The sequence below is a fragment of the Neophocaena asiaeorientalis genome, unplaced genomic scaffold, assembly GCF_003031525.2.
Source record: "Neophocaena asiaeorientalis asiaeorientalis breed wild unplaced genomic scaffold, Neophocaena_asiaeorientalis_V1.1 scaffold59, whole genome shotgun sequence".
Taxonomy (NCBI): domain Eukaryota; kingdom Metazoa; phylum Chordata; class Mammalia; order Artiodactyla; family Phocoenidae; genus Neophocaena; species Neophocaena asiaeorientalis.
In genome coordinates, this window is record NW_020174268.1 from 6231062 (window position 1) to 6255739 (window position 24678).

The 24678-nt window shown below is 37.6% G+C and overlaps 2 protein-coding genes and 1 pseudogene across 6 annotated transcripts in view; 2 read left to right on the top strand and 1 right to left on the bottom strand.

Annotated features, from left to right (window-relative positions):
* The window catches only part of CAB39L (calcium binding protein 39 like), a 96480-nt gene that overhangs the window by 65926 nt on the left and 5876 nt on the right, over nucleotides 1-24678 (bottom strand). For 3 of the 5 annotated variants that reach the window (XM_024755600.1, XM_024755595.1, XM_024755599.1), the window contains exon 2: nucleotides 14996-15071. The gene's annotated coding sequence lies outside the window, so the exon portion shown is untranslated. Of the gene's footprint in view, nucleotides 1-14995; nucleotides 15072-15688; nucleotides 15753-24678 lie in introns of those variants that run through there. The other 2 variants (XM_024755597.1, XM_024755596.1) reach the window with 2 other exon arrangements.
* On the top strand, nucleotides 9108-9976 carry LOC112406680 (uncharacterized protein C6orf106 homolog). The gene is given in 3 exon segments (XM_024755632.1): nucleotides 9108-9418; nucleotides 9617-9726; nucleotides 9729-9976. Coding segments are annotated over 3 exon segments (669 nt in total).
* LOC112406681 (60S ribosomal protein L37 pseudogene) lies at nucleotides 12138-17175 on the top strand (annotated as a pseudogene).

The following is a 24678-nucleotide window of genomic DNA, read 5'->3' on the forward strand; positions in this document are numbered from 1 at the left end:
ACACAGGATACCAGGAATAAATACTCCCACATGAAAAAGGGTAAGTGAGGAAACATTAATCTATAATATGTATGATATTTTGCTGGACAGGAAGAGCAAGAGTTACCTAACTCATTCCTGCCTGGGAATGAGTTCCTTAGCTACCAAACTGGTTGCCCCTTGTTCTAATCTCTCTAATCCCTGGGAAAATCCTCCCTATCAATTGTCCTCCAACGTCACATTTGAGAGGGTCATTGTGGATGGTTCATGACTGACAGCTTTCCTGCTGAAGCCAGTCTACCTGTTTGGGGGCCAGATTTAGGGGTCTGGGAGTTGCCAAGGGATGACAGAACTTTATTTCTCAGGCTTGAATTTCTTTGACAATACAACGGTCTTGGATTATCATTTGGTTTTTAATCACTTTGCCTTTTGTCTTCTACTCATCAAAGCCAAAAACTGTTGAATCTGTTGTGATTTTTGTCTCTAACCAGCTTCCTTGGTCTGCCCATTACTCAAGCCCCCAGGTTAAAATGCTTCCTTCTTGGTCTCTTCTTCCAATAAAATGGGAGAACTTCCCCTTACACCCAGGCTGCATCCTATTAGATTGCTCTGTATTCCGGGGTTGACTGCCCCACAAGGCAGAAGTAGAAAAAGATGCTTGGGTTTTCAGGCTTCTCCTAGATTCTAATCATATCTTTCTCACACTTTGTGCCTCCCTACTTTTGCTCAAACTAATTTAGCTCATGGCTATGATCACACTGGAGAGACAAATATGCAGGCATAATGCTTAGGAAGTTCTTAGGCTCTCAGGTTCTGTATATGCCTTTTTAGTTATCCTTTTCCATATGAGCTCATTATCTCTTACTCAGAATCCTTTGACTCAAATTCTACCCAGGTGGAGCTCTGCAAAATCACATGTTGCTCCACTTGAATGATTATGATTCATTTCATTAACCTGTGACTTTGCTTATTTACAATATCGTTATCATGAGGAGGGTGGCTTAAAATCTGGCAACTGGAAGTGATGTCTGGAAGGTCTTAAATAGACTTTCTCCCCCTCACCCGCCTTTTTTTTTTCTATTTTACTCATATCATTGGGTCATTCAGCATTTTTTATTGCAAGAAGGCAGAAATTTTATAGCCTCCTTTTACCCTTACCTTGCGTGCATTTTCTTAAAGACCTCTTAGCCTAGTACACTCATTTATTACTTAAATAAATTCCTATTTATCAGTTCTATCCATCACTCCACTTCCCATGGTCCACTTCGATATTTAACTCCCTATAGAAAGGGGTCAGCCTCTATTTCCCCCACATTCTTCTCTCCTGATCAATAACACTGTAGTTACCTAAATAGATAATAAAGTTTGTTTTTGTGTTTGCTTTAATTATACTTCTAAGGTTGGTGAGGGTAAAATAAAACAAGAACTCTAGTACTTTAACACAGAGTGTAAATTAACATAACTTTTTCCTGTAGGGATATTAACAATAAGTTGCAAAAGGCTTAAAATATTCATATTCTTTTTTATTTAGTAATTCAATGTCTACAAATTTATTCTAAGAATAAGTATGCAAGGAAGAATATACAGGGATATTTATTACACTACTTATAGCAAAAAAACCCCAAAACTAAAGTCCAAAGTATGTGATTGATTATAATCATTGGGTTCCATGTGGCATGGGCATTGGCCAACCAAAGCAGATGTCCAAACAACCAGCATAGTTGCAGGCCATTCAGCATGCCTACTGAATATTGAGCAGGGTTCATTCATTAATACAGAATAACACGGTCAAGTTGTTTAAGAACATTTAAAGAAATGGGGATATATTTATTGCATAATATCAAGCTTAAAAATTCTAAGATGCTAAACTTAGTAAAGAATATGAGCCCCCAATTTCTGTTCTATTTTTTACATAAATATTTCCTTCTATTTGGACATGGAAACAATACCAAAGGTTAACATTAGTTGGAACACCAGTGGTTACATTCATACATTCTTGTGTTTTCCAAATGTTCTAAAATTAACATGTACAGTCAGTTTTGCTACAAAATGAGGTAAGTGTTCCTAAAAATCTCCATGCTATGCAATATCATGCAATAAGAACCACAGGAATTGTGGGGAAAACCGGGTTGGAGCTCAATACTCAAAAATTTCATCAGAGACATATTTTTTCTCTTAAAGTAGGAACCTAACAAAAATAGTAGCACACTTTTACACATGTTAAGTGGTTTAAAAAATACATAAATACCACAATAAATATGGTACTTTTCCTTGAAAAAGACCTGACATTTTGCTCATGGCGGTGGATGTTAGGAGACTTATAGCTTGTGAATTATTTCAAAATAGTGGAAATAGGATTATCTGAAATCAGCTGGAGAGTTGTAACACCAAACATGGATGAATGTGACTCATATACCATGTGGTACACAGAGACAGCTGGTACATGCTTGAGGTGTGTGCATGTCTATGTTTTGTGCATTGCTCCATGGTTTATGTTTTGTGCATTTCTCCATGGCTTGGTTCAGCTGGGTGGTTTTCTGCATTTGTAACACTGTACAAAAGCAAATGAGAAATCTGCATTATGCTCAAATGTTTCCTAATATATCAATCATACTGGAACAAATTTGTGTTTTCAAAACAAGTGTTAAAAGCAGAAATGACCCTTTTACCACTGTAAAATATATGTATATGTTGAGTATGCTAACAAGTACTGTGAACCTATTGTTGTAATTTTGCTAATTTGGGTAACTACAGATTTTTTTTTTTTAAGTGGTATTTACCTCTCACTCTCGCTGTTTTGTTTTTCTTTTTAAAACATCTTTATTGGAGTATAATTGCTTTACAGTGTTGTTTTAGTTTCTGCTGTATAACAAAGTGAATCAGCTATATGCATATCAATATCCCCTTATCCTCTCCCTCTTTCGTCTCCCTCCCACCCTCCTTATCCCACCCCTCTAGGTAGTTGCAAAGCACCAAGCTGATCTCCCTGTGCCATGCAGCTGCTTTCCACTAGCTATCTATTTTACATCTGGTAGTGTATATATGTCAATGTTACACTCTTACTTCGTCCCAGCTTACCCTTCCCCTCCCCATGTCCTCAAGTCCATTCTCTATGTCTGGTCTTTATTCCTGTCCTGCCCCTAGGTTCACGAGAACCATTTTTTTTTTTTTTTTAGATTCCATATATATGTGTTAGCATACGGTATTTGTTTTTCTCTTTCTGACTTACTTCACTCTGTATGACAGACTCTAGGTCCATCCACCTCGCTACAAATAACTCAATTTTATTTCTTTTTATGGCTGAGTAATATTCCATTGTATATATGTGCCACATCTTCTTTAGCCATTCATCTGTCGATGGACACTTAGGTTGCTTCCATTCACTGTTTTTTTCTCCTCACTTCTCATCTATGCTTTTGTTTCTATTTTTCTCTCTTCCTAAAGATTACAGTATAGGTACAAAATACCACAGCTACAACTTCAGGTAGCCCAGGAATAACATTTGACTTTTCTTCAATAGTCTTATGCCAAAAAGGGAGACCCAAAGCAAAGAATCTATTTATTATCTTAGGAGTTTGTCATGCTATCCATGTACCATAGATATCTCTAGTTCTTCTCATAATTCCCATTTCAGACAGAATTAACATCGTGGCCCTGGAACTTGCTTAAAGATACTCAAATTGCTTTCATAAAAGCAGAATACAGAAGAAATGCCAGAGGACAAATGCTTTAGAGGTGTCCAAGTTGCACTGAAATAGGGGTTAATTGATAGAATGAAAACACATTTCCAATTGTCCATTAATTGCTAATCCTTGGCCAAATTTGGAAATCTTTAAAAGTTCTTAACTTCAGCAAGATAACAAAGCTTCTTCATTAGTCTGTTTTCTCTCTTATACTAATTCTGCTTCCATCTCCGCCTTCTGCTTTTTTTAGGAAGGAGGAAGCTTGAATTACAAAATTTAGGTGACACCCCTGCCCGTTGGCTGTATTTCCAAAATGTCAGAGCAATCTCTCAAAGCTGAGACCATCAATCTTTTTCTCACTTTCTAGCACTACTCTGGCCCCCTACTGGTACTGCACTGCAGTGGCAGCTGCAATATTTGGCCCTCAGCAGTAACATCTACTATGCCAGTCCAAGGAATGACTGCCTTGTTTCCCTAATGCCAAGATAAAATATATCTCTACGTATATCTATTTAGTAACAAATAAATATAGATATATAGTCTCTGAAGGCCTTTATGTGATAAACTATTCTGAACACTGTTCTCATATCAAGTGCCTAGTTTCACAGTCCATAAAATCTTTGAAATTAGGCAGACCCAGATTTGAATGAAAACAGATTGTACGTAAGTAACATATCTTTAAATTGGAGATAACAGTATGTACTCCAGGACTAGTTGTGAGCATCAAGTGAAATAATATACATACATGCCTCACTCAGTTAACTGTTAAATGTTAGACACTCTGCTCCACTCATAAAAAACAAACAACAACAACAAAAAAACTCTAGCATATATTTAAAGTACATCATCCAACTTGCAGTTGCTCTATCACTACTCCTGAATGGGGCAGATCCACTGGAGGAGTCACAAGCAGTTTGTAGTCAACCTCATTTACAAAACACTTAGTAGATGCAAAGTGCTATAGTAGGTGCTCCATAGATACTCATAACCCACACACCAACAAGTCATTGACTATGTGTTTAAGGACTTTAAAGTTTGTCTTATATACCAACTAGACCAAAAGAATTCCGTTAAAAGAATTTTGAGTGCAGCTTTTTTTTTTTTTTTTGGCCACACCACGAGGCCTGTGGGATCTTAGTTCCCTGAGCAGGGACTGAACCCGGGCCCTCGGCAGTGAAATCACAGAGTCCTGACCACTGGACCGTCAGGGAATTCCCTGAATGCAGCATTTTTAAAAAGCATAGGATAGGAGTACAGAAACCCTGGAGTTTAGTCTAATTTACTCTAAGCAAAAGACAGAGTTGGGGTGGGGGCAAGGGAAACGGGACCCTTAACCATTTGATCTAAGTAAGAAAATTACAAGAAGTCTCAGAGGTTCCAGAAGCGGTGCAGGGATTCCAGAATATTTGTGAATTTGAGATTAATAGCAAATTATCAAGGAGATGCTCTATAACAATGCTTTATTTTACACTCGATTAATCCACATCTTTCATTCTAACAAACATTTTGAGGGTATTTTCTATGTGACACAAAGTAGTTTTCATAATGAACTTCAATTAATACTGTCCATACTTTCAGGGTTGCTACTAGCTTATATGGTACTTTGGTAAAAGTCAGAAAAAGGGACAGGTGCAGTCAAGCAGGCGCATAGATTAACCAGCAGATAGCACCTTCATACAAAGAACAAGTACCCTTTTCACAGGCAGATGCAGCCCTGCACCAGCCTGGCACATAGTTTGATGTGACAGAAGTGGGGATGTGAGCTGGATTTCAGGCCCCACTCACTTCCCTGGCCAGGAGGCTTTGGGCAGTGGGCAAGCCATACAACTAAATGCAATGGCCCTGAACACTTGACAATGGCAAGGCTCTGTTACAACTTTCTTATCACTTCAATGTATAGGATTCATTCGTCCAACCATCTGAGGAAAATCTGCTCTTTGGGGGTACGGAGTAAAATAAGAAATTCATATTTTATTAGGGGATATAAGACATGTACTAAAAATAACTAGAGCGTAAGGCAAAAAGTTATGAATTACAAATGAAAAGACTAATGAAATACCAAAAAATTCAGAAGAGCCAAAAAAAAAACATACCTTGAGGAATCACAGAAGGTTTCATAGAAAAGGTGCATTGAATTCAGTTTTGAATGATGGGTATGATTTGGTCACATGGAGATAAGAACACAGTATTAGGAAGTACAAGATATAAATAACAAGCAATAATTTAGCTTATCAGAAGCAAATGCTAGGTGAATGACACTAAAAAAAACTGAAAAAAAACAGGTGGGGATCAGATTATGAAGAGCTTTAATACTAGGTTAATGAGTTTAACTGTTAATTTGTAGGCAAAAGGGAGCCATGATGTAATCAAACTCTCTTTCATGAATATGAATGTGGCAGTGTATAAGAAGAATCAAGAAGGCAGAGAAACAGGAGGAGATGAAATTAAAGGCAATTGCACTAGTCTAGGATGGCAATGAAAGTAACTAGGCAGTCTACGTGAGTATCAGAGACAATAGGTTTGGCACCTGAATAAATGTAGATGGTAATTGAGAGAAGAGACAATATGATGAGTTTCCATGCCTGTGTGAAAGAGTAGATGGGTAATATTTTCAAAATAAATAAGGACCAATGAAGGAAAAACAAATTTTTGCAAAATAACCAGTTGCTTGATATGTAACAAGTTTGAGGTGCCAGCAAGACTTCTGGATATAGATGCCTACAGAGGCAGTTGAACACATAGAATAGAACTTGGAGAGAAAACAGAGCCAGAGATATATTGGGGGTCACTCATTCTGCCAGTGCAATATGAGAAACCAAAAAGAAAGCCAAGAACAAACCTTTAAGGAACATCTATAAGTTGTGATAGAAAAAACTGACTAAAGAAACAGTAGTTAGAGAAGGACAGGAGAACCAGAAAAGTATACTATCACTATGAACAAAAAGGAGAGCATCAAGAATACGAAGTGTGCAACAATATGGAATACTGTAGAGCAGTGATGAGCATCCTGCCTAAACCTGTAATCTAATTTCTAAGGCCCTCTTTCAATTCTTACAAACCAAAGGTATCAGGGGAAATAGGGATATTCAGAGAACCACTTAGGACAAGGAAAAGGACCTTTAAGAATTCATATTCCCCTAAAATCCTAAAGACATAGGCTGATAGAGAGGCCAAAGCCAGGCTGGGATCACCAGAGCATACGGTACTACAGCAAAGCATAAAGCAGGCAGAGGACTCCAAGCCAGTCCTTCTGGGAAACTGGTAATATTCGTTCTGATCCAGGTAGCATGGCTCAACTGACTTGCCTTGAACACTGGATGAGAGGTTGGAGTAGTAGTCCCTGACACACAACAAATATTCCGGGGCAAAATTAGGATTGTAAGAGGTTAGGGATGAGGTAATGGAGGCATGAGCATATATTACTGTTTCCGAGTGTTTTGATAAGGAACAGAAGGAGAGCTTGAAGGACTAATGAAAGGTATTTTTGTTGCTTGCTTGCTTGCTCTTTTTTTTTAAACTCTCAGTAGATTGGGTGGAACAGATATCAGAAAGATGCAAGATAAGAGGATAATTAGTGAGGCAAGAGTCTTAAGCCCACAACGGAAGATGGGACCAAGAACATAAGTGGAAAGTTTAACCCCCAAGAAGAATGATATATATCTTTCTAAAATGAAAAAGGAAGAGAAAGTATGAGTAAAATAAACTGTCCAGGTAAAGAGAAATGAAGTTAGAAAGCACATGATTGCTTCCATTTTCTCAGAAAAGAAGAACTCAAGATCATCTGAAGAGAATAATAGTGGAGTAATAGAATGTGCATTTGAGCAGAGTGAAAATTGATGTTATCAAAAATCATATAGGGACTTCCCTGGTGGCACAGTGGTTAAGAATCTGCCTGCCAATGCAGGGGACATGGGTTCAATCCCTGGTTGGGAAGATCCCACATGTCGCGGAACAACTAAGCCCATGTGCCACAGCCACTGAACCTGTGCTCTAGAGCCCAAGAACCACAACTACTGAAGCCTGCGCACCTAGAGCCCGTGTTCTGCAACAAGAGAAGCCACTGCAGTGAGAAGCCTGCACACCACAATGAAGAGTAGCCCCCACTCACTGCAACTAGAGAAAGCCTGAGCACAGCAACGAAGACTCAACACAGCCAAAACCAAAATAAATTAAATAAATAAATAAATAAATAAATGAATAAAAAGGAAATAAAAAGAATCCGCCTGCCAATGCAGAGGACACGGGTTCAATCCCTGGTTGGGAAGATCCCACATGCTGCGGAGCAACTAAGCCCGTGCACCACAACTACTGAGCCTGCACTCTAGAGCCTGTGAGCCACAACTACTGAAGCCCGAGCACCTAGAGCCCGTGCTCCGCGACCACAACAAGAGAAGCCACCGCAGTGAGAAGCCTGTGCACCGCAAATGAAGAGTAGCTCCCACTCGCTGCAACTAGAGAAAGCCTGCACAGCAATGAAGACCCGACAGAGACAAAAATGAATAAATAAATAAGTTAATTTTTAAAAAAAAGAAATGAAGGTGTACCAAAATAAATAAATAAATAATAATTTAAAAAAATCATATAAATGTAGTAAGAAGAAAAGCTAAAGGCTATAACTTGCATACATCAAATTCTAAGCTCAATAGTTACAATTCCACTTACAATAGCACCACAAACAATAACCAGGTGAAATACGTGCTATGGTATTCCTCCAACTTCCCAATTCAAGGAATAACAAAGAATGAGGTAAGAAAGAAGTCATGGAATCCTCAGATACAATATATCAATACAATATCATCATAACCAACAAAAATGGGCTTAGTGCCGTAACCATAGTCAGATGGTAATGACTCTCTTATTTCCCTGCCCTTCTTTGCTGGATCTATTTTCTGTTTTTTTCCACAGTTGACACTTGTATGAAAAGTTCTTCCTTGAATCAATTAAGAACACAACATAGCTTTTAATGAAAGAACAACTCTCATCCTATCAAGAACTGACACATGTTCGTTCTCTTTTTATAAAGTACGTCATCTTCCAATTTTCTGAGTTTTTACAAACTTTCACTTTGCTACAAATTATTGAAATCAGAGCTATACAAAAAATTTTATGTTGGAAAATCATATTATTTCTGTTGTAACTCTTTAAAAGTACAATTTGTAAGCTGGTGCTCTAGAACCAAGAAGGAAAACAGGATCTAAAAAGAACACAGAAAGGACAAAGAGAGAATTAGGTTGAATAAAGGGACAGAAGACCTTGAGTTATAAATTATTCAGTTTAAAATGTCCTGGGAAGGAGAAGCGAGAGGAGGCGTTGGCGGGGGCACTGAGGGGCCTACCTCCGAGGAGCGGGGTCGCAGCGCCAGCTAGCAACGGGCCCCCTCCCGGGCCCCGGCCCGGCGTCGGCTCAGTTGTGAGGAGGAAGGGAAACGAGTGTCCGGCCCCAGCCATGGAGGGCATGGGCATGAGCCTGGACCCCGAGCTGATGCAGAAGTTCAGCTGCCTGGGCACCACCGACAAGGACGTGCTCATCTCCGAGTTCCAGCGGTTGCTCGGCTTCCAGCTCAACCCGGCCGTCAGCGCCCTCTTCCTGGACATGACCAACTGGAACCTACAAGCAGCAATTGGCGCCTATTATGACTTTGAGAGCCCAAACATCAGTGTGCCCTCTATGTCCTTTGTTGAAGATGTCACCATAGGAGAAGGGGAGTTGATACCTCCTGATACTCAATTTATAAAAACATGGCAGATCCAAAATTCTGGGGCAGAGGCCTGGCCTCCAGGGGTTTGTTTTAAATATGTCAGGGAAGACCAATTTGGACATGTGAACATGGTAATGGTGAGATCGCTAGAGCCCCAAGTGATTGCAGATGTCAGCGTCCAGATGTGCAGCCCCAGCAGAGCAGGAATGGATCAGGGACAGTGACAGATGTGCACTGCTACAGGACTCTACTATATAGATGTCATCTGGGTCATTCTCAGTGTGGAGGTGGGTGGACTTTTAGGAGTAACACAGCAGCTGTCATCTTTTGAAACAGAGTTCAACACACAGTCACATCACAGGGTAGAAGAAACTTCAACCCGTTTGCCTCTCCCCAAAAGAACCAACAATCAGATGAAAACAACTTAAAAGACCCTGGGGGTTCCAGGTTCGACTCGATCAGCAAAAACACATGGTCTCCCACTCCTGACCAAACCGAGCAAGATGAGAATAGACTCTCACAGAACTCTGTAAATCTGTCCCCCAGCAGTCACGCAAACAACTTATCAGTAGTGACTTACAGTAAGGAATCTCCTCTACCTAGGAGATGGCCATGAGAGAGCTCTGTCTGCCAGCATCTCACCTGGATTCTAGCACACTTGCTATTACATGAGATCTTGGGGGCTAGAATTTCAAATAGCGAATAGCCTTTTCTGAAGTCTTTAATGAAAGGAAAGTCAAACTCAACCAACATCCTTCATCTCATTGTAGGACTTTAAATAATATGTTTTCATTCACAAAAAAATAATAATAAAATGTCACGGGAAACTAGTCTCAAATGATCTCTTTCTACATTTTGAAGATTGTTGCTAATGGAAAGTACTTTTTGACAAGATATTTAATTTTCAGACTCAAACAAAGACATTGACAGCAAACAACACATAGAATTATAATAAAACATATCCACTGAATGGAAAAATCTCTATGGAATTAGTTCAGTAACTACAGTTGGATTTCATTATCTTTATAAAACACATTTTACCATAACTCTGAAGACTTATAAAACATGATCTAGAATAGGAGAAATGATTATAATCTATTAATAACTACTGACCACAGAAAAATACCTTTAATAAATGCAAACACAGAATGCTATCTCGTTTTACAAATAAAATACGAACTAGTGTACTTTTTCTTGCTATATTAATTCTTTAAAAATATATCTTTTAGGGCTTCCCTGGTGGCGCAGTGGTTGAGAGTCTGCCTGCCGATGCAGGGGACACGGGTTCGTGCCCTGGTCTGGGAGGATCCCACATGCCGCGGAGCGGCTGGGCCCCGTGAGCCATGGCCGCTGAGCCTGTGCATCTGGAGACTGTGCTCCGCAACGGGAGAGGGCACAGCAGTGAGAGGCCCGCGTACCGCAAAAAAAAAAAAAAAAAAGCAATTTAACAATCATCTTCTCACACTTGAACAAGACCCTTGTAGACTCAGTATTCATCACAAATGAATTATCAAGGCATTTCTTCCAAACAAATTCAGCATTTTCTGCAAAAACAAAAATTCTTGTGCCAACTACTAAAAGACCGACAATTTCTCCATCTCAATACAAAATCAAAAATACAGATGAAAAGTTTTCACCTTAGTAAAAGAAGCATAACTGTTACAAGAAACAGAACCAGTCTTCCTAAGAAATAGAAGAAAGATTTTTTAAAATATAAACTATCATTGGCAAGAATGTGGTGAGACAAAATCTCATATGCTGCTGTGTAGAAAAAAAACACTAAGAATATATCTAGAAAACAATTTATCAGAATATTCATGCTCTTTAACAGACTATTTCTACTAACAGAAAGCTATCCTGAGAAAATAATCAGAGATATGGCCAGATAGTCAATGATGTTATCGTAATGTTATTTATAATAGGAAAGCCTGGAATGTTTACAAAAAGAAATGGCTGAATAAATTATGCTATGCTACCATCTTATAATAGAATTTAATAGAGGTGTCAAAATAATATTTTAAAGTGTCATATATTCATATAAGAAAAATATGTTAAATAAAAATTAAAAAATAGAATAAATATGAGTATTTCAAATTCACTTTTATTTATTTATTTTTTAAATGTGAGCAGTTTATTAGTGTTGCTTTGAAACACTATCCATCCCTTTGATTCACTCATCTGACACAGCTGATTACCCCCTCGGGTTTTTTTTTTGGTTTTTTAATTTATTGTGGCTGTGCTCGTTCTTTTTTTTTTTTAATTAATTAAGTTTTTTGGCTGCATTGGGTCTTCGTTGCTGCACACAGGCTTTCTCTAGTTGTGGCGAGTGGGGGCTACTCTTCTGGCGGTGTGCAGGCTTCTCATTGTGGTGGCTTCTCTTGTTGCAGAGCACGGGCTCTAGGTGCATGGGCTTCAGTAGCTGTGGCATGTGGGTTCAGTAATTGTGGCACGTGGGCTCTAGAGAGCAGCCTCAGTAGTTGTGCCACACGGGCTTAGTTGCTCCATGGCATGTGGGATCTTCCTGGACCAGGGCTCGAACCCATGTCCCCTGCAGTGGGAGGGTGGAGTCCTACCCACTGGACCACCAGGGAAGTCCCTCAAATTCACTTTTAAATTATATACATACACACAACCATTTGTGTGTCCATACACACATATAATTTTACATAGATAAAATTAGAAGGAAGTACAATGAAATTTTAGAAGTAATTTTCTTTGGGTGTTAGGATTGATTACTTTTTCTTCTTTTATTCTTTTCTGTAATGATCAGAAGCGAGATGAGGAAGGGAATGTCATCATTTGCAAAGCATAGCAATAAGACACACATGCTGTGCCGCTATTGTGGCTCTAAGGCCTACCACCGACATAAGTCGATCTGTGGCAAATGTGGCTACCCTCCCAAGTGCAAGAGAAAGTATAACTGGAGTGCCAAGGTTAAAAGACGAAATGCCACTGGCACTGGTTGAATAAAGCACCTAAAAATTGTATACAGTAGATTCAGGCATGAATTCCCTGAAGAACATCACCTAATCCCAAAAGAGCAGCTGTTGTAGCATCCAATTCATTCTTAAGGGTTTCAGTAATTAGTCACTCAACAAATGTTTAGAAAGAAAAAAATCAAGTTTTCAACCATAGCATTCATAAGTGGAAAAAAATGTTTCTTTTTTTAAAAGCAGCAGCTACGTTTCTCTATAAACAGGCATTTTTAACTTTTTTGACACAAGAAATAGGCATTTTTTAAAATGTAGGCTCTGATATATATAATGTATACACTCTACACTGTTGTATTCTATGACTATGGTGAACTCTGCATGCCCCTGAGTTTCCATTATAACCCCATGTTGAGGAAAGTTATGAGTGAAAAGGAAAGGAATAAGTTTGCTGTTGTCCTGATTTTTACTTCGTAACTGACAACTTTAATGACACTAGAACATAAGCTAATGTGAAGGAAGGGAACGTTTGTGTTTTGTTCACTGCTTTATCCTCAGCAAATATTTGTGAATAAATCTCCAATTGATTTTTTAAAATTATGAATCACATTCCTGTTCTACTATATTCTTTGTCTTGAATAAAAAAGTAAGACAAAGAGGAAGTGCTGACTTTTAAGTGATGAGTTGGGGAACCCATTAAAAACAAATTAGTTCCGGTTTTGTTTTTTTATTCCTGCCCGTACAAAGGGGATGATGCTTTCTCTCTAGAGAAGCTTATCTTAGGTTACTCTGAAGTGTTCTACTTTAGTACTAACTTTCTTCATAAATTGTATCCTGCTACTCTGATTAAATCATCTCGCCATCTCTTTTATTTTTCCTATATCTTTTTTCTCTGTGTATGGCCTTCCATGCACAGTTGACCCTTGAACAACTTGAGGTTTAGGGGTACCAACCACCAACAGTCAAAAATCTATGTTTAACTTTACAATCAGCTTTCCATAACTGTGGTAACCACATCTGTGGATTCAACCAATTGCAGATCATGTAGTACTCAAGTACGTATTTACTGAAAAAAATTCACACATAAGTGGACCCATGCAATTCAAACCTGTGTTGTTCAAGGGTCAACTATAGTTTCTTACTCTTTTTAACTGTGCCTTATATGCTGGTTTAACATATTATTTAATTTTTAAGTTCTATTATGGGATTTTTCATTTCTGATAGTCTAATTCATTCTTATTTTAATGTGCCTTGTCATTTTTATAGTCTATTACTCTTTATTTATGTTTTAGAATCCCTCTTTTTTTAAACATCTTTATTGGAGTATAATTGCTTTACAATGGTGTGTTAGTTTAGGCTGTATAACAAAGTGAATCAGCTATACATATACATATATCCCCATATCTCCTCCCTCTTGTGTCTCCCTCCCACCCTCTCTATCCCACTCCTCTAGGTGGTCACAAAGCACCGAGCTGGGGACTTCCCTGGTGGCGCAGTGATTAAGAATCTGCCTGCCAATGCAGGGTACACGGGTTTGAGCTCTGGTCCAGCAGGATCCCACATGCCGCAGAGCAACTAAGCCTGTGTGCCACAACTACTGAAGCCTGCACGCCTAGAGCCCGTGCTCCACAATGAGAGAAGTCACTGCAATGAGAAGCCTGCACACCGCAACAAAGAGTAGCCCCCACTCACTGCAACTAGGGAAAGCCCGCGCACAGCAACGGAGACCCAATGCAGCCAATAAATAAATGAATAAATTTATTTAAAAAAAAAAAAAAGCACGGAGCTGATCTCCCTGTGCTATGTGGCTGCTTCCCACTAGCTATCTATTTTACATTTGGTTAGAATCCCTCTTTTATTTATTAAATATATTTATCTTATGTATTGGATATTTCTAATAGCTGAAATATCTGTAGATCTGTTTCAGTTGTGATTTCTGCTGACTCTTGCTCATAGTGTTTTGATTTTTTCCCCTTGTATGTTTTGTGATTTTTTTTAAAAAAATGAGTTTATTTGTTAGAATTTTAACTATGATTATTTGATAACTAGGTTGATAATTCCTTCCATGGAGGATTTGTGATTTGTTTCTGGCAGGTACTGAAGAGTGTTACAGACCCAAGTCTATTTTAAATTAAAACTCTCAATTTGTAGAGTTTAAGGATCATGAAAATAGTATAAAATAAGGCATCAAATCCAAGTGAATGTAAGCAGGAATTATTCAGGGGGATTCTAACTCCACCCAGAGCTGTATGCCTCTCCAGGATGGTCTCTGATAGGCCCCCTTCACTTTGCAGAACGCAGGGAATTTTCCTCCGTCTCCATTCTTCTCCATGCACAAGTTTCTATGGCCCCATAGAATGATGGATGCCCCCAAAGTATTCAGTGATTTCAGCACTCGTTTACCTCACAGAATATACTTGCTTGGTTTCTAGCCCCAGAAAGTTTCCCTTATTTTCTTATAGGTTTATCCATTCATTTTAAAGGATTTTTAAAATACTGAATCTAGTATTTTACATATTTGGTGGATGTCTTGTCTATCATACTGCCAGAAATGGAAGTCTATTTAATACTTCTACAATTGCTTTGTAAAATTTAAATCAGGATATAATAATTACTCCTGTAAATTTTATTTTAGTGTGTTAACTGTAGTCTATAAGTCTGTCAAGGGTACTTATAATCTTGACTGAGTTATTATATTAGCTTACCTTAGAAGTTGTGTATCATCTGCAAATTTTCTTCAACTTTCTCAGCCTTCACCAAAGTCACTGATCAACACAGCTTCTGACAAAAAGAAAAGCTTAAAAATTAATTTAAAAAATCTTTATAGAAATTTCAACATTTTCCTTATTATCATGTACATAGAATTATAAATTGAATTTCCATCAGAATCATATACAAATGAATCAAATTAAAATAGGAATATCTCCCTACCCCAATTACTTCAAGTGGCAGACTTTTTAAAAATTAGTACTGAACCAAATAAAAATATTTCATCATTAGGGAAAACCAGTATAAATGTGAAGGGGTGGCTTAGATGAGGAGAACTCTAGCACCACTGAAATCTCTATCAGCCCTAACCTTCCACAGGAGGAAACCACCTTATCTAAACTAGTATCTTAAAGGCCAATACAAAAAGGTTGTGCAAAGCTTAGAAGAGCTTTAAAGTGTCACGAAGGGAAGCTTTGAAAGGTTTTTTGCTTTTAACGGCATCATGAAAACCCATGCCTGCTAGATTTTTTCTTTTCTGCTTTGCCATAATTTTAGTTCACATCTGTCACTAATTTCAGTCATCAATGGCAACTTTTATAAAATTTCTATCTCCAACATCAGTATGAGGGCGTGTATGTGTGCATGTGTGTATGCTTACATTTTCCCATTAGAAATAAGAGAAAACTTACACTCTCTCCTTTAATACAATGCTCTTGCATGAAGAACGTATAAACCACTGACTTTGGGTCTGCATCTTTATTTATTTTCTGAGCAGCAACTACTGGTTTAAACAGAACATTTAGCTCTGGATGTTCTTTCTTCTCAATATTTGATGTATATCCTGCAATAATGTAGTAGAAAAAACACAGGCTTTGGAATCACATAGATCTGGGTTTAAATCTCAACATCCCTCTTAGGAAAATAATATCACAAGTCTCAACGGGTAGCTGCACGAGCCAAATTATATAGCATATATATAGTGCCCAGCACAAAGCCTGCTGCATAACCTATACTCTGTTATGTTAGCTGTCCTTCTGTGTAATTTTGTACTTCATTTCCACTTTGCTCAATCTATCAAAGGACTTTCCAGACTAAATTTTCTAAGTCATAGCCCTGATAAACTACTGTGGTTTTGTTCAACAATTAACATTTTGCAACACTTATATTACCCAACAATAGACATAAAATACTTTAAAAATAGCAATACATGGGCTTCCCTGGTGGTGCAGTGGTTGAGAGTCTCCCTGCCGATGCAGGGGACACGGGCTCGTGCCCGGGACTGGGAAGATCCCACATGCCGCGGAGCGGCTAGGCCCGTGAGCCATGGCTGCTGAGCCTGCGCGTCCGGAGCCTGTGCTCCGCAACGGAAGAGGCCACAACAGTGAGAGGCCCGCGTACCGCAAAAAAAAAAAAAAAAAAAAAAAAGCAATACAACAATTATACTACTGAATATACCCCGCTAAGAAGATACAGTTATCCCTTGGTATCCATGGGGGATTGGTTCCAGCTCCATCCCCTCATGGATACCAAAATCCACGGATGCTTAAGTTCCTTATATAAAATGGCATAGGGTTTGCATATATCCTATGCACATGTACTTTAAATCATCTCTAGATTACTTATAATACCTAATACAATGTACATGATATATAAATAGTTGCCAGTATGGGGTAAATTCAAGTTCTGCTTTTTGGAACTTTCTGGAATTTTTTTCCCTGAATATTCTCGATCCGTGGTTGGTTGACTCTGCAGATGGAGAATCTGAAGATACAGAGGGCCAATGTACAGTCCAAAATCTATGTTCTAAAGTCACTAAAATTGTTGCTTTTCTTGTGTGGCTATGTCACCAAACTTCTATATAGTTATGTAAATTTATCTCCTTTGTAGATTTTTCTTCTCTTTCTACCTTTTTACTTAATTTAATTTTTGAATATGTAAACATACATGATTCTAAGATTGAAACCATGTAAACAAGTTATAATTAGAGAACTCTATCATTGGCACCTTTCCCATTCCTTCCTTCTACATATTTAATAGATTACTCTTCAGTGCCTTTGTTTTTTCCACTTTGTAATATATTCTGCAGATCACCCGATACTGGTACATGGAGACTTTCTACATTCTCTTTATGCCTTCTCGTGAAAAGGGTGACTTGGAAGGGACACCATCAACCTGAAGATTATTCCATTGTTGCATGTACTTTAATCAGTTCCCTATTAATGGGCATTTTGGTTATTTCCAATCTTTTGCTAATACAAGTAATTCTGTTGTGACTAAACTGATACAAATGCCAGTTTATATTTTATGCCAGTGTGTCCTTAGAGCAGATTCCTATGTCTGGGTCAAAAGACACACGCATATGTGATTCTGCCAGATACTACTAAATTCCCTCCTGGGCTTTTTGCTTTTGTATCCCCACCAGAAATGCATCAAAGTGCCTGTTTCCCCACAGTCCATAGAATATTTTATATAACTACAGATTTTGGTGAGAAAAGCTTTAGTGTAGTTGTGGTTTTTAGAATAGGTTTCATTTGTATTTCTCTTTGTATGACTGAAGTTGAACATCTTTTATATGTTTTGTCATCTGCATTTTTTTCCATGAAATCTATTTTCATATCTTTGGCCTGTTTTTCTACCAGGTTGATGGTAATTTGCCTTGATTTTTGGAGGTTATTTTCATTAAGGAAATGAGCTCTTTCTGCTGTATATTCAAATATTTCTTCCCAGTTTGTCATTTGACTTTGTTCATGGCATTTTTCACCATGTAAATATTTTTTTAATATAGTAGAATTTATCATAGTTTTAATTTTCTTCTGAGATTGAGTCATAGTTATAAAATCCTTGGCTTACAATTTCATAGACTTTAAATTTGTTCCATGCCTATTTTGCTTTGTATGTTGCCATTGAGAAGTTTGTTGCTAACCTCTTCTTTCTGCCTGGAAGCCCAGAGGTACTTTTCATTATCTTCAAAGTCCAATAGTTTTATTAGGACATGACTTAGTGTTGACTACTTGGGATCAATTTTCCCAGTACACAAGGAGCATTTTCAATACATAGATTTAAATCTTCTGTTACTTCCAGAATGTTTTCATGGATTTAAGTTTAAATATTGCCTCAGCTACTGTTTTTTTCTTCTTAGGAACTCTAATTTTACATATCATCTATATAAATCATTTTCTCTCTGACTTTTTACCTTTCTTCATTTAATTTTCATTCTTTTGCCTGTCTTCATATTTTTTCTCAATGCCCCTGATATTCTTTCCATTAGGTATCTTGGACTTCAGCTTCATTTTAAAAGATGATTATTTTTTGTCTTCATTTCGTTTCCTGAGTTCAGTAAATTCACCTTCCATTTCTTCCCTTCTTTTTTTGTCTTGAATTTGAGACTTTACCTCTGCAAATGCTTGTTTAAAGGTATTTCAGTTAGGAGTATTTAATTCAGGTAGTTTTCTTTAGCTCTTTAGTTGAGTAAGCTTTGGGGGAGACTTTCCATCAGCTGAAATATTTTGATTCTCATTTTATTTTTTCTACTTATAGTAACCTTATAATGGGTGTTGCCTGCCATTTTCTGTTCATTTTGAAGGGTTTCAATTTTCTTAAACTAATTGACAACGGTACATAGACAGGAGTGAGGGATTTGGAAGAAATACTGGATTTTTTTAGTTCAACAGCACCTTCTGTTGGTTTAATAAAGTACAGACTTTTAAAAATCAGTGACTCCTTTTTGGGTGAAAAAGAGTTCATCTATCTTCTACTCTGTTTCACCAAGATCCTTAATTTCTACTACCTCTTTGTTCTCTTTACCACCAAGCCTCCAGGTAAATGGTGACCCTTCCAAGTCATTCTGTTCCCAGAAGCAATACCTTTCTGAGACGGCCTCTTTGATCCTGTGTACTTTCAAGTCCCTTTTGTCTAAGGAGTCTTAAACCTTAGTATTTCCCTCCTTAGGGTGGGGTTTTCTCTTTTTGGAGTTATTTTACTTGCATTCTACTGACACCAGTTCCTGCTTCCTTTTTTTCTGTTCTGAAGTCTCAACCTCACTTGTCACCTCAGCATGGGGTCCAGAGCTGAGTCTGCTGCATTTCAGTTTATCTGCCTACATAACCATAATTTGAAATTACATTAGTTAGGCAAGGGTGGTGGTGATATACTTTGCTCTCCTTACAGATCTGTATGTTTTTTTAAAAAATAAATTTATTTATTTTTGGCTGCATTGGGTCTTCGTTGCCGCACGTGCTTTCTCTAGTTGCAGCAAGTGGGGGCTACTCTTCATTGTGGTGTGTGGGCTTCTCACTGCGGTGGCTTCTCTTGTTGTCGAGCACGGGCTCTAGGCGTGCGGGCTTCAGTAGTTGTGGCTCACAGGCTCTAGGGCGCAGGCTCAGTAGTTGTGGCACATGGTCTTAGTTGCTCCTCGGCATGTGGGATCTTCCCAGACCAGGGCTCGAACCCGTGTCCCCAGCATTGGCAGGTGGATTCTTAACCACTGCGCCAGCGGGGAAGCCCTGTATGGTTTTTTAAAAGGATGTATGGAGAGATTTGGATTTAGACAGTTGCCACCATCCAACAGAAAACTTGACCCAGGTTTAATTTTAAATTTTTAAAATTATTTTCTAGTCTTATTACATGTGGTCAAAATTTTGACTTTTTATATTTTGGAACTGATATATTCTTTGTGGTCTAATACATAATAGATTTTTATAACTGTCCTATGTGCATTTGAGAAAACATATTCTCTATTAATGGATTCAAACTTTGATACAAATCTGTAAGATCTACCTTACTGATTATGTATAATAATGACTAATTTTCTTGGTCCACTTAACCTGACATTTTGAGAGAGGTGTGTTAAAGTCTTCTATTATTAGCAGGTTTCTATTCCTTTTTACATCTAGTAGTTTTTACTTTATGAAAACTATTGATGTGCCATTTGGTAAATAGATATTTTTAAAAATCTTCATTGTAAATATAACCATTAGCTTTATATGGGCTATTTTATAGTATCCTTCATCTTAATGCTTTTTGAACTAAACTCTGCTTGTCTGATACCAAGATGATGAACCTTGCATTTTTTAAAATTTGCATTTTTCTGATATGTTTTCACTCTTCCCTCTATTATTGGTATTTTAAAATTATCCTTCATTTCTTATGAACTCCTTTTATTATTCATACTTTTTACAATTGTATCTTTTGCATACAGCGATCATTAAGTAAGTTGAGCCCATATACATTTATTAATACACCTGATAGATTTAGTGTTGTGATAATGATTCATGTTCATTTTGTGTGTGTGTACAGATAAGTACATATAGAAAATAAATACATATAGAAAATGTGTGCATATCATTACATAGCTCTCTTTGCTCTTTTTAGGGTAGGTATTTCTTTTAGTATTTAGGAAAGTTTTTGTTATTGGGGTTAACTCTATAGTAATATCTTTATACAATACTCTTCATTCCCCTCCCCTCTTTTTAAGATACTGTTAGTTCCCTGCAATTAGCAGTAACAAAATTAGTAACTTCCTCTTCTCCCCCATCACCTAGTTTTGATCACTGGTATTACTTTTATTAGCGTTTTATCTTACACATCTAAGTATACATACTTATTTATAGTATGTTTATGTCCATCAGTCAGCTTCAAGTGCTATCCTTTTCCTTACAGCTAATTCCTACGAGGCAAACAACCACTTAATTCTACTTTTTACTTATACTCCCTTTTTCTGTGGGCTATGCTATTTCTACATCATCAGATTATACAACATTTACATACCATTCTACCACAATTATTCCCATCTTACAATCTTAGTGCTACACAAGATATACTCAGTGCTTACCACCTGACCTCATGTCAAAGATTCTCCAGTCATTTCCTGGTTGTCTGAAATTTGTTCTCTAGTATATTCTTCAAGAAAGATTCATAGGAACAATATTCTTTGAGTTGTTTCATGTTCATATATGCTTGTTAATGGCCTGAATTCTTGAAGTATAATTTGGTGAGATATGGAATATTTATTTCCTGAATATTTAAAAAATGTTGCTTTGTTATTATCTGGCATGAAATGTTGCTGCTAAAAAAATCGAATCCAGGGCTTCCCTGGTGGCGCAGTGGTTAAGAATCTGCCTGCCAATGCAGGGCACACAGGTTTGAGCCCTGGTCCAGGAAGATCCCACATGCCGCGGAGCAACTAAGCCCGTGAGCCACAACTACTGAGTCCATGCGCCACGTCTACTGAAGCCTGTGCACTTAGAGCCTGTGCTCCGCAACAAGAGAAGCCACCACAATGAGAAGCCCGCACACCGCAACGAAGAGTAGCCCCCGCTCACTGCAACTAGAGAAAGCCCGCGCACAGCAATGAAGACCCAACACAGCCAAAAATAATAAATAAAAATAAATTTTTATATTAAAAAAATCTAATCCAGTCTAATTTTCTTTCCAGGTTTACTTGGTCTTTTTTCCATGGGTGCAGAAAGATTTTTTTTTCTTTATTTTTAAAATCCAACAATTCTACAAGAATCCTTCTGTGTTAACTGACTGTTCTGGGTTGAATTCCCCAGATGCACAGTGTGCCTTTCAACGTATATAGACTTAAACCTTCTTTAAAGTTTTCCTGAATTATAGTTCTAATAGTTGTTCTGTTCCACTGCATTGGTTTACAATTTTTTTATCATGGTAAAATAAACAACAATAATAAACAACAAAATAAAGAGCATAAAATGTACCATTTTAAACATTTTTAAGTATACAATCCAGTGGCATTAAGTATATTCACAATATACTTGTTAATGTTACATAACCATCACCTCTATGCTTTGGTTTAACAAAACCAAATACACTCCTAATACACTTATTTTGGCTCTTTTTGTCTTGTCACTTTCTTTTCTTTAAAAAAATATTTATTTGCCTGCGCCAGCTCTTAGTCACAGCACATTGGATCTTCGTGGGATCTTTGTTGTGCCATGCGGGATCTTTAGTTGAGGCATGCAAGATCTAGCTCCCTGACCAGGGATCGAACCCAGGCCCTCTGCATTGGGAGTGTGGAGTCTTAACCACTGGACCACCAGGGAAGTCCCTGTCTTGTCACTTTCTTTTGGTCCCTTTTCAAAAAACTTTATCTGTTTGATTTTCTCCAATTTTCTCTTATCTACTCTTTATTTCTCTTATTGTGCTTTCTATGATGTATATTCACTTGTTTTCTTTCTAATTTAATCATCATTAGAAATATCCTTTTTTCTAATTCTTTCTGTAGTTCTGCCAGCTCTCATTTCACATCCTTCTATATAGCTTATTCACCTCATCTCTGAGCTCCTTTTATTTCTGATTTGTGTGGTTCCTTCAAAGGTTTCATCTTTCCCTTAATTTCTCTTTGCTTTATTTTGAAATATTTAATACCATTTTCATCTGCTCTTTGGCCACTTTTTTTCTGGTGTGTTTTGATTATATGATGCAATGCTCAATGGCTCATTTGGTTTTTTTTCTTATGATAACTTAGTATGTAATTATCTCATAGTCCCTTTTCCAATATACTTATATGTTATCCTAGACTAAGAGGTTCGTTCCTGTGTCACATTGTATGGACATACTTCGGTTTTTAAAAATCCATTCCCCAGTTGAGATATCTGGGTTGTTTCCAGTTTTTGGTGATTACAAATACAACTGCTATAAATATTTGCAGAGGGGAGACTACAGGTTTTCATTTCACTTTTCATGAGAAAAGCATACAGCAGTTGTGGGGGAAATGCAAATTAAAACCATAATAAGATGTCACTTCATATCTCATTATAATGGCTAAAATTTTTTTTAAAAAACGGATAATTCCAAATGCTGGCAAGAGAGAGAAGCTAATGGAGCTCTCATATCTTGCTGGAAAATTTCAATCTAGGAGTGGGATTGCTAGGTCATATAATAAAGGTATGTTGGATTTTATAAGAAACTGTCAGTCTTCCAAATGGCTATTGTATTTGCATTCCCACTGGCAAGATTTGAGTCCTGTTGCTTTGTATCCTTGCCATCACTTGTGTTCTCTTCTTTTTCTTTTTGTTTTGTTTTTTGCCATTCTAAGAGGTTGTATAGTGGAATCTCACTGCATTTCCTCAGTTACTATTCTATACTTTTCTCATGTAACAAAAATAATGATCATTTTTCTCTGTCATTAAATAGCCTGTATCACTAAATACCCTTTGAAAATAATCCTTTTAAAAGATTGAAATATAGCCTATTGTGATGGGTGTGCCATAATTTATAAAACCATTCTTCCCCATTGGGTAATTTTTTTTTTTTTTTTTGCAGTACACGGGCCTCTCACTGTTGGGGCCTCTCCCGTTGCGGAGCACAGGCTCCGGACGCGCAGGCTCAGCGGCCATGGCTCACAGGCCCAGCCGCTCCGCTGCATGTGGGATCTTCCCGGACCGGGGCACCAACCCGTGTCCCCTGCATCGGCAGGCAGACTCTCAACCACTGCGCCACCAGGGAAGCCCCATTGGGTAATTTTTATTTCCAATTTTTCACAAGTATAAAATTACATTGTGATCAAAAAGTTTTGACTCCATCTCCATTTTCACAGAAGCTTCCTAGAAAGGGTCAAAGAGTATACATATTTATGTCTCTGATGCATTCCAACAAATTGCTTTAAGTATTTATTTCTTTAATTACAAGTTAAATACTTTTCATGGAAGCCGTTTGTGCTTGTACTTTTGTCACCATGAGTCCATGTCCTTTGCTCATTTTCTGTCGGGTACTGATGTTTTTATATGTTGATTTGTAAGAAATGAATACACTCGCCAAAAGTATAGACCACACTTTACATGTAAAGCAATATAGGCCTACCTCTGACCTCCCCACTCAATTCTTTATTCTACTTGAAAAATGAAATATACTTCAAATGAACAAACATTTATTGAATATCAACTACATACAAACGTGTTCATCAGACTCAGGAAGTAGTCTTGCCTTCCAGGGAGTTATTTTGTTTCTCACAAGCTTGTAAGAAGCAAGTACCATTGTATAAAATGCACAATTTGAATACAGCATGATTAGAAGAGATTGTGATTGAATGAAACCTATTTATACTTTAAGAGGAAGTTGAGCTAGGCATTGATTACTTTCAAAAGAAAGTAATTTTGGACAATGTAAATCATTTTTACACACAGAGAAAAGGAAAGTACCAGTCCCTAGGTCTGCAAGTGATAGGCCATGAGCACAATATTTGAGGGTCACAGCAACCCACCTTACTTCTCCCAAATGTAACTGAAGGAACCTAACAGAATCATCAAAAGTTCATGAAATCATAACAGAAATGATGAAATTACTTTATTTTGTAAAGATATTAAAAATAACTTTCTAAAACCCAAGGTTGAAAATAAAATCCAACTCCTACTACCACTTGCAAATATTCTGCCCACTCCCCGCCCCCATACATTTTAGCCTTTAAGTTAAAAGCCTGTGGCATGTAATGGCAGGAAGTGAAGCAGCCATCTTGGTCCACAAGATGGAGCTGTATAAGGATGGCAGAGCAACAGGTTAGAAAGAGCTTGGGCCCCTGACAACTTTTTCTAGCAAAGCTACCTGGTCAGCTCATACTTTTACACAGGAAAGAAATAAACTTTTTATTTTATTAAAAAAGTATTATTTTAGGGCTTCCCTGGTGGCGCAGTGGTTGAGAGTCCACTTGCCGATGCAGGGGTCG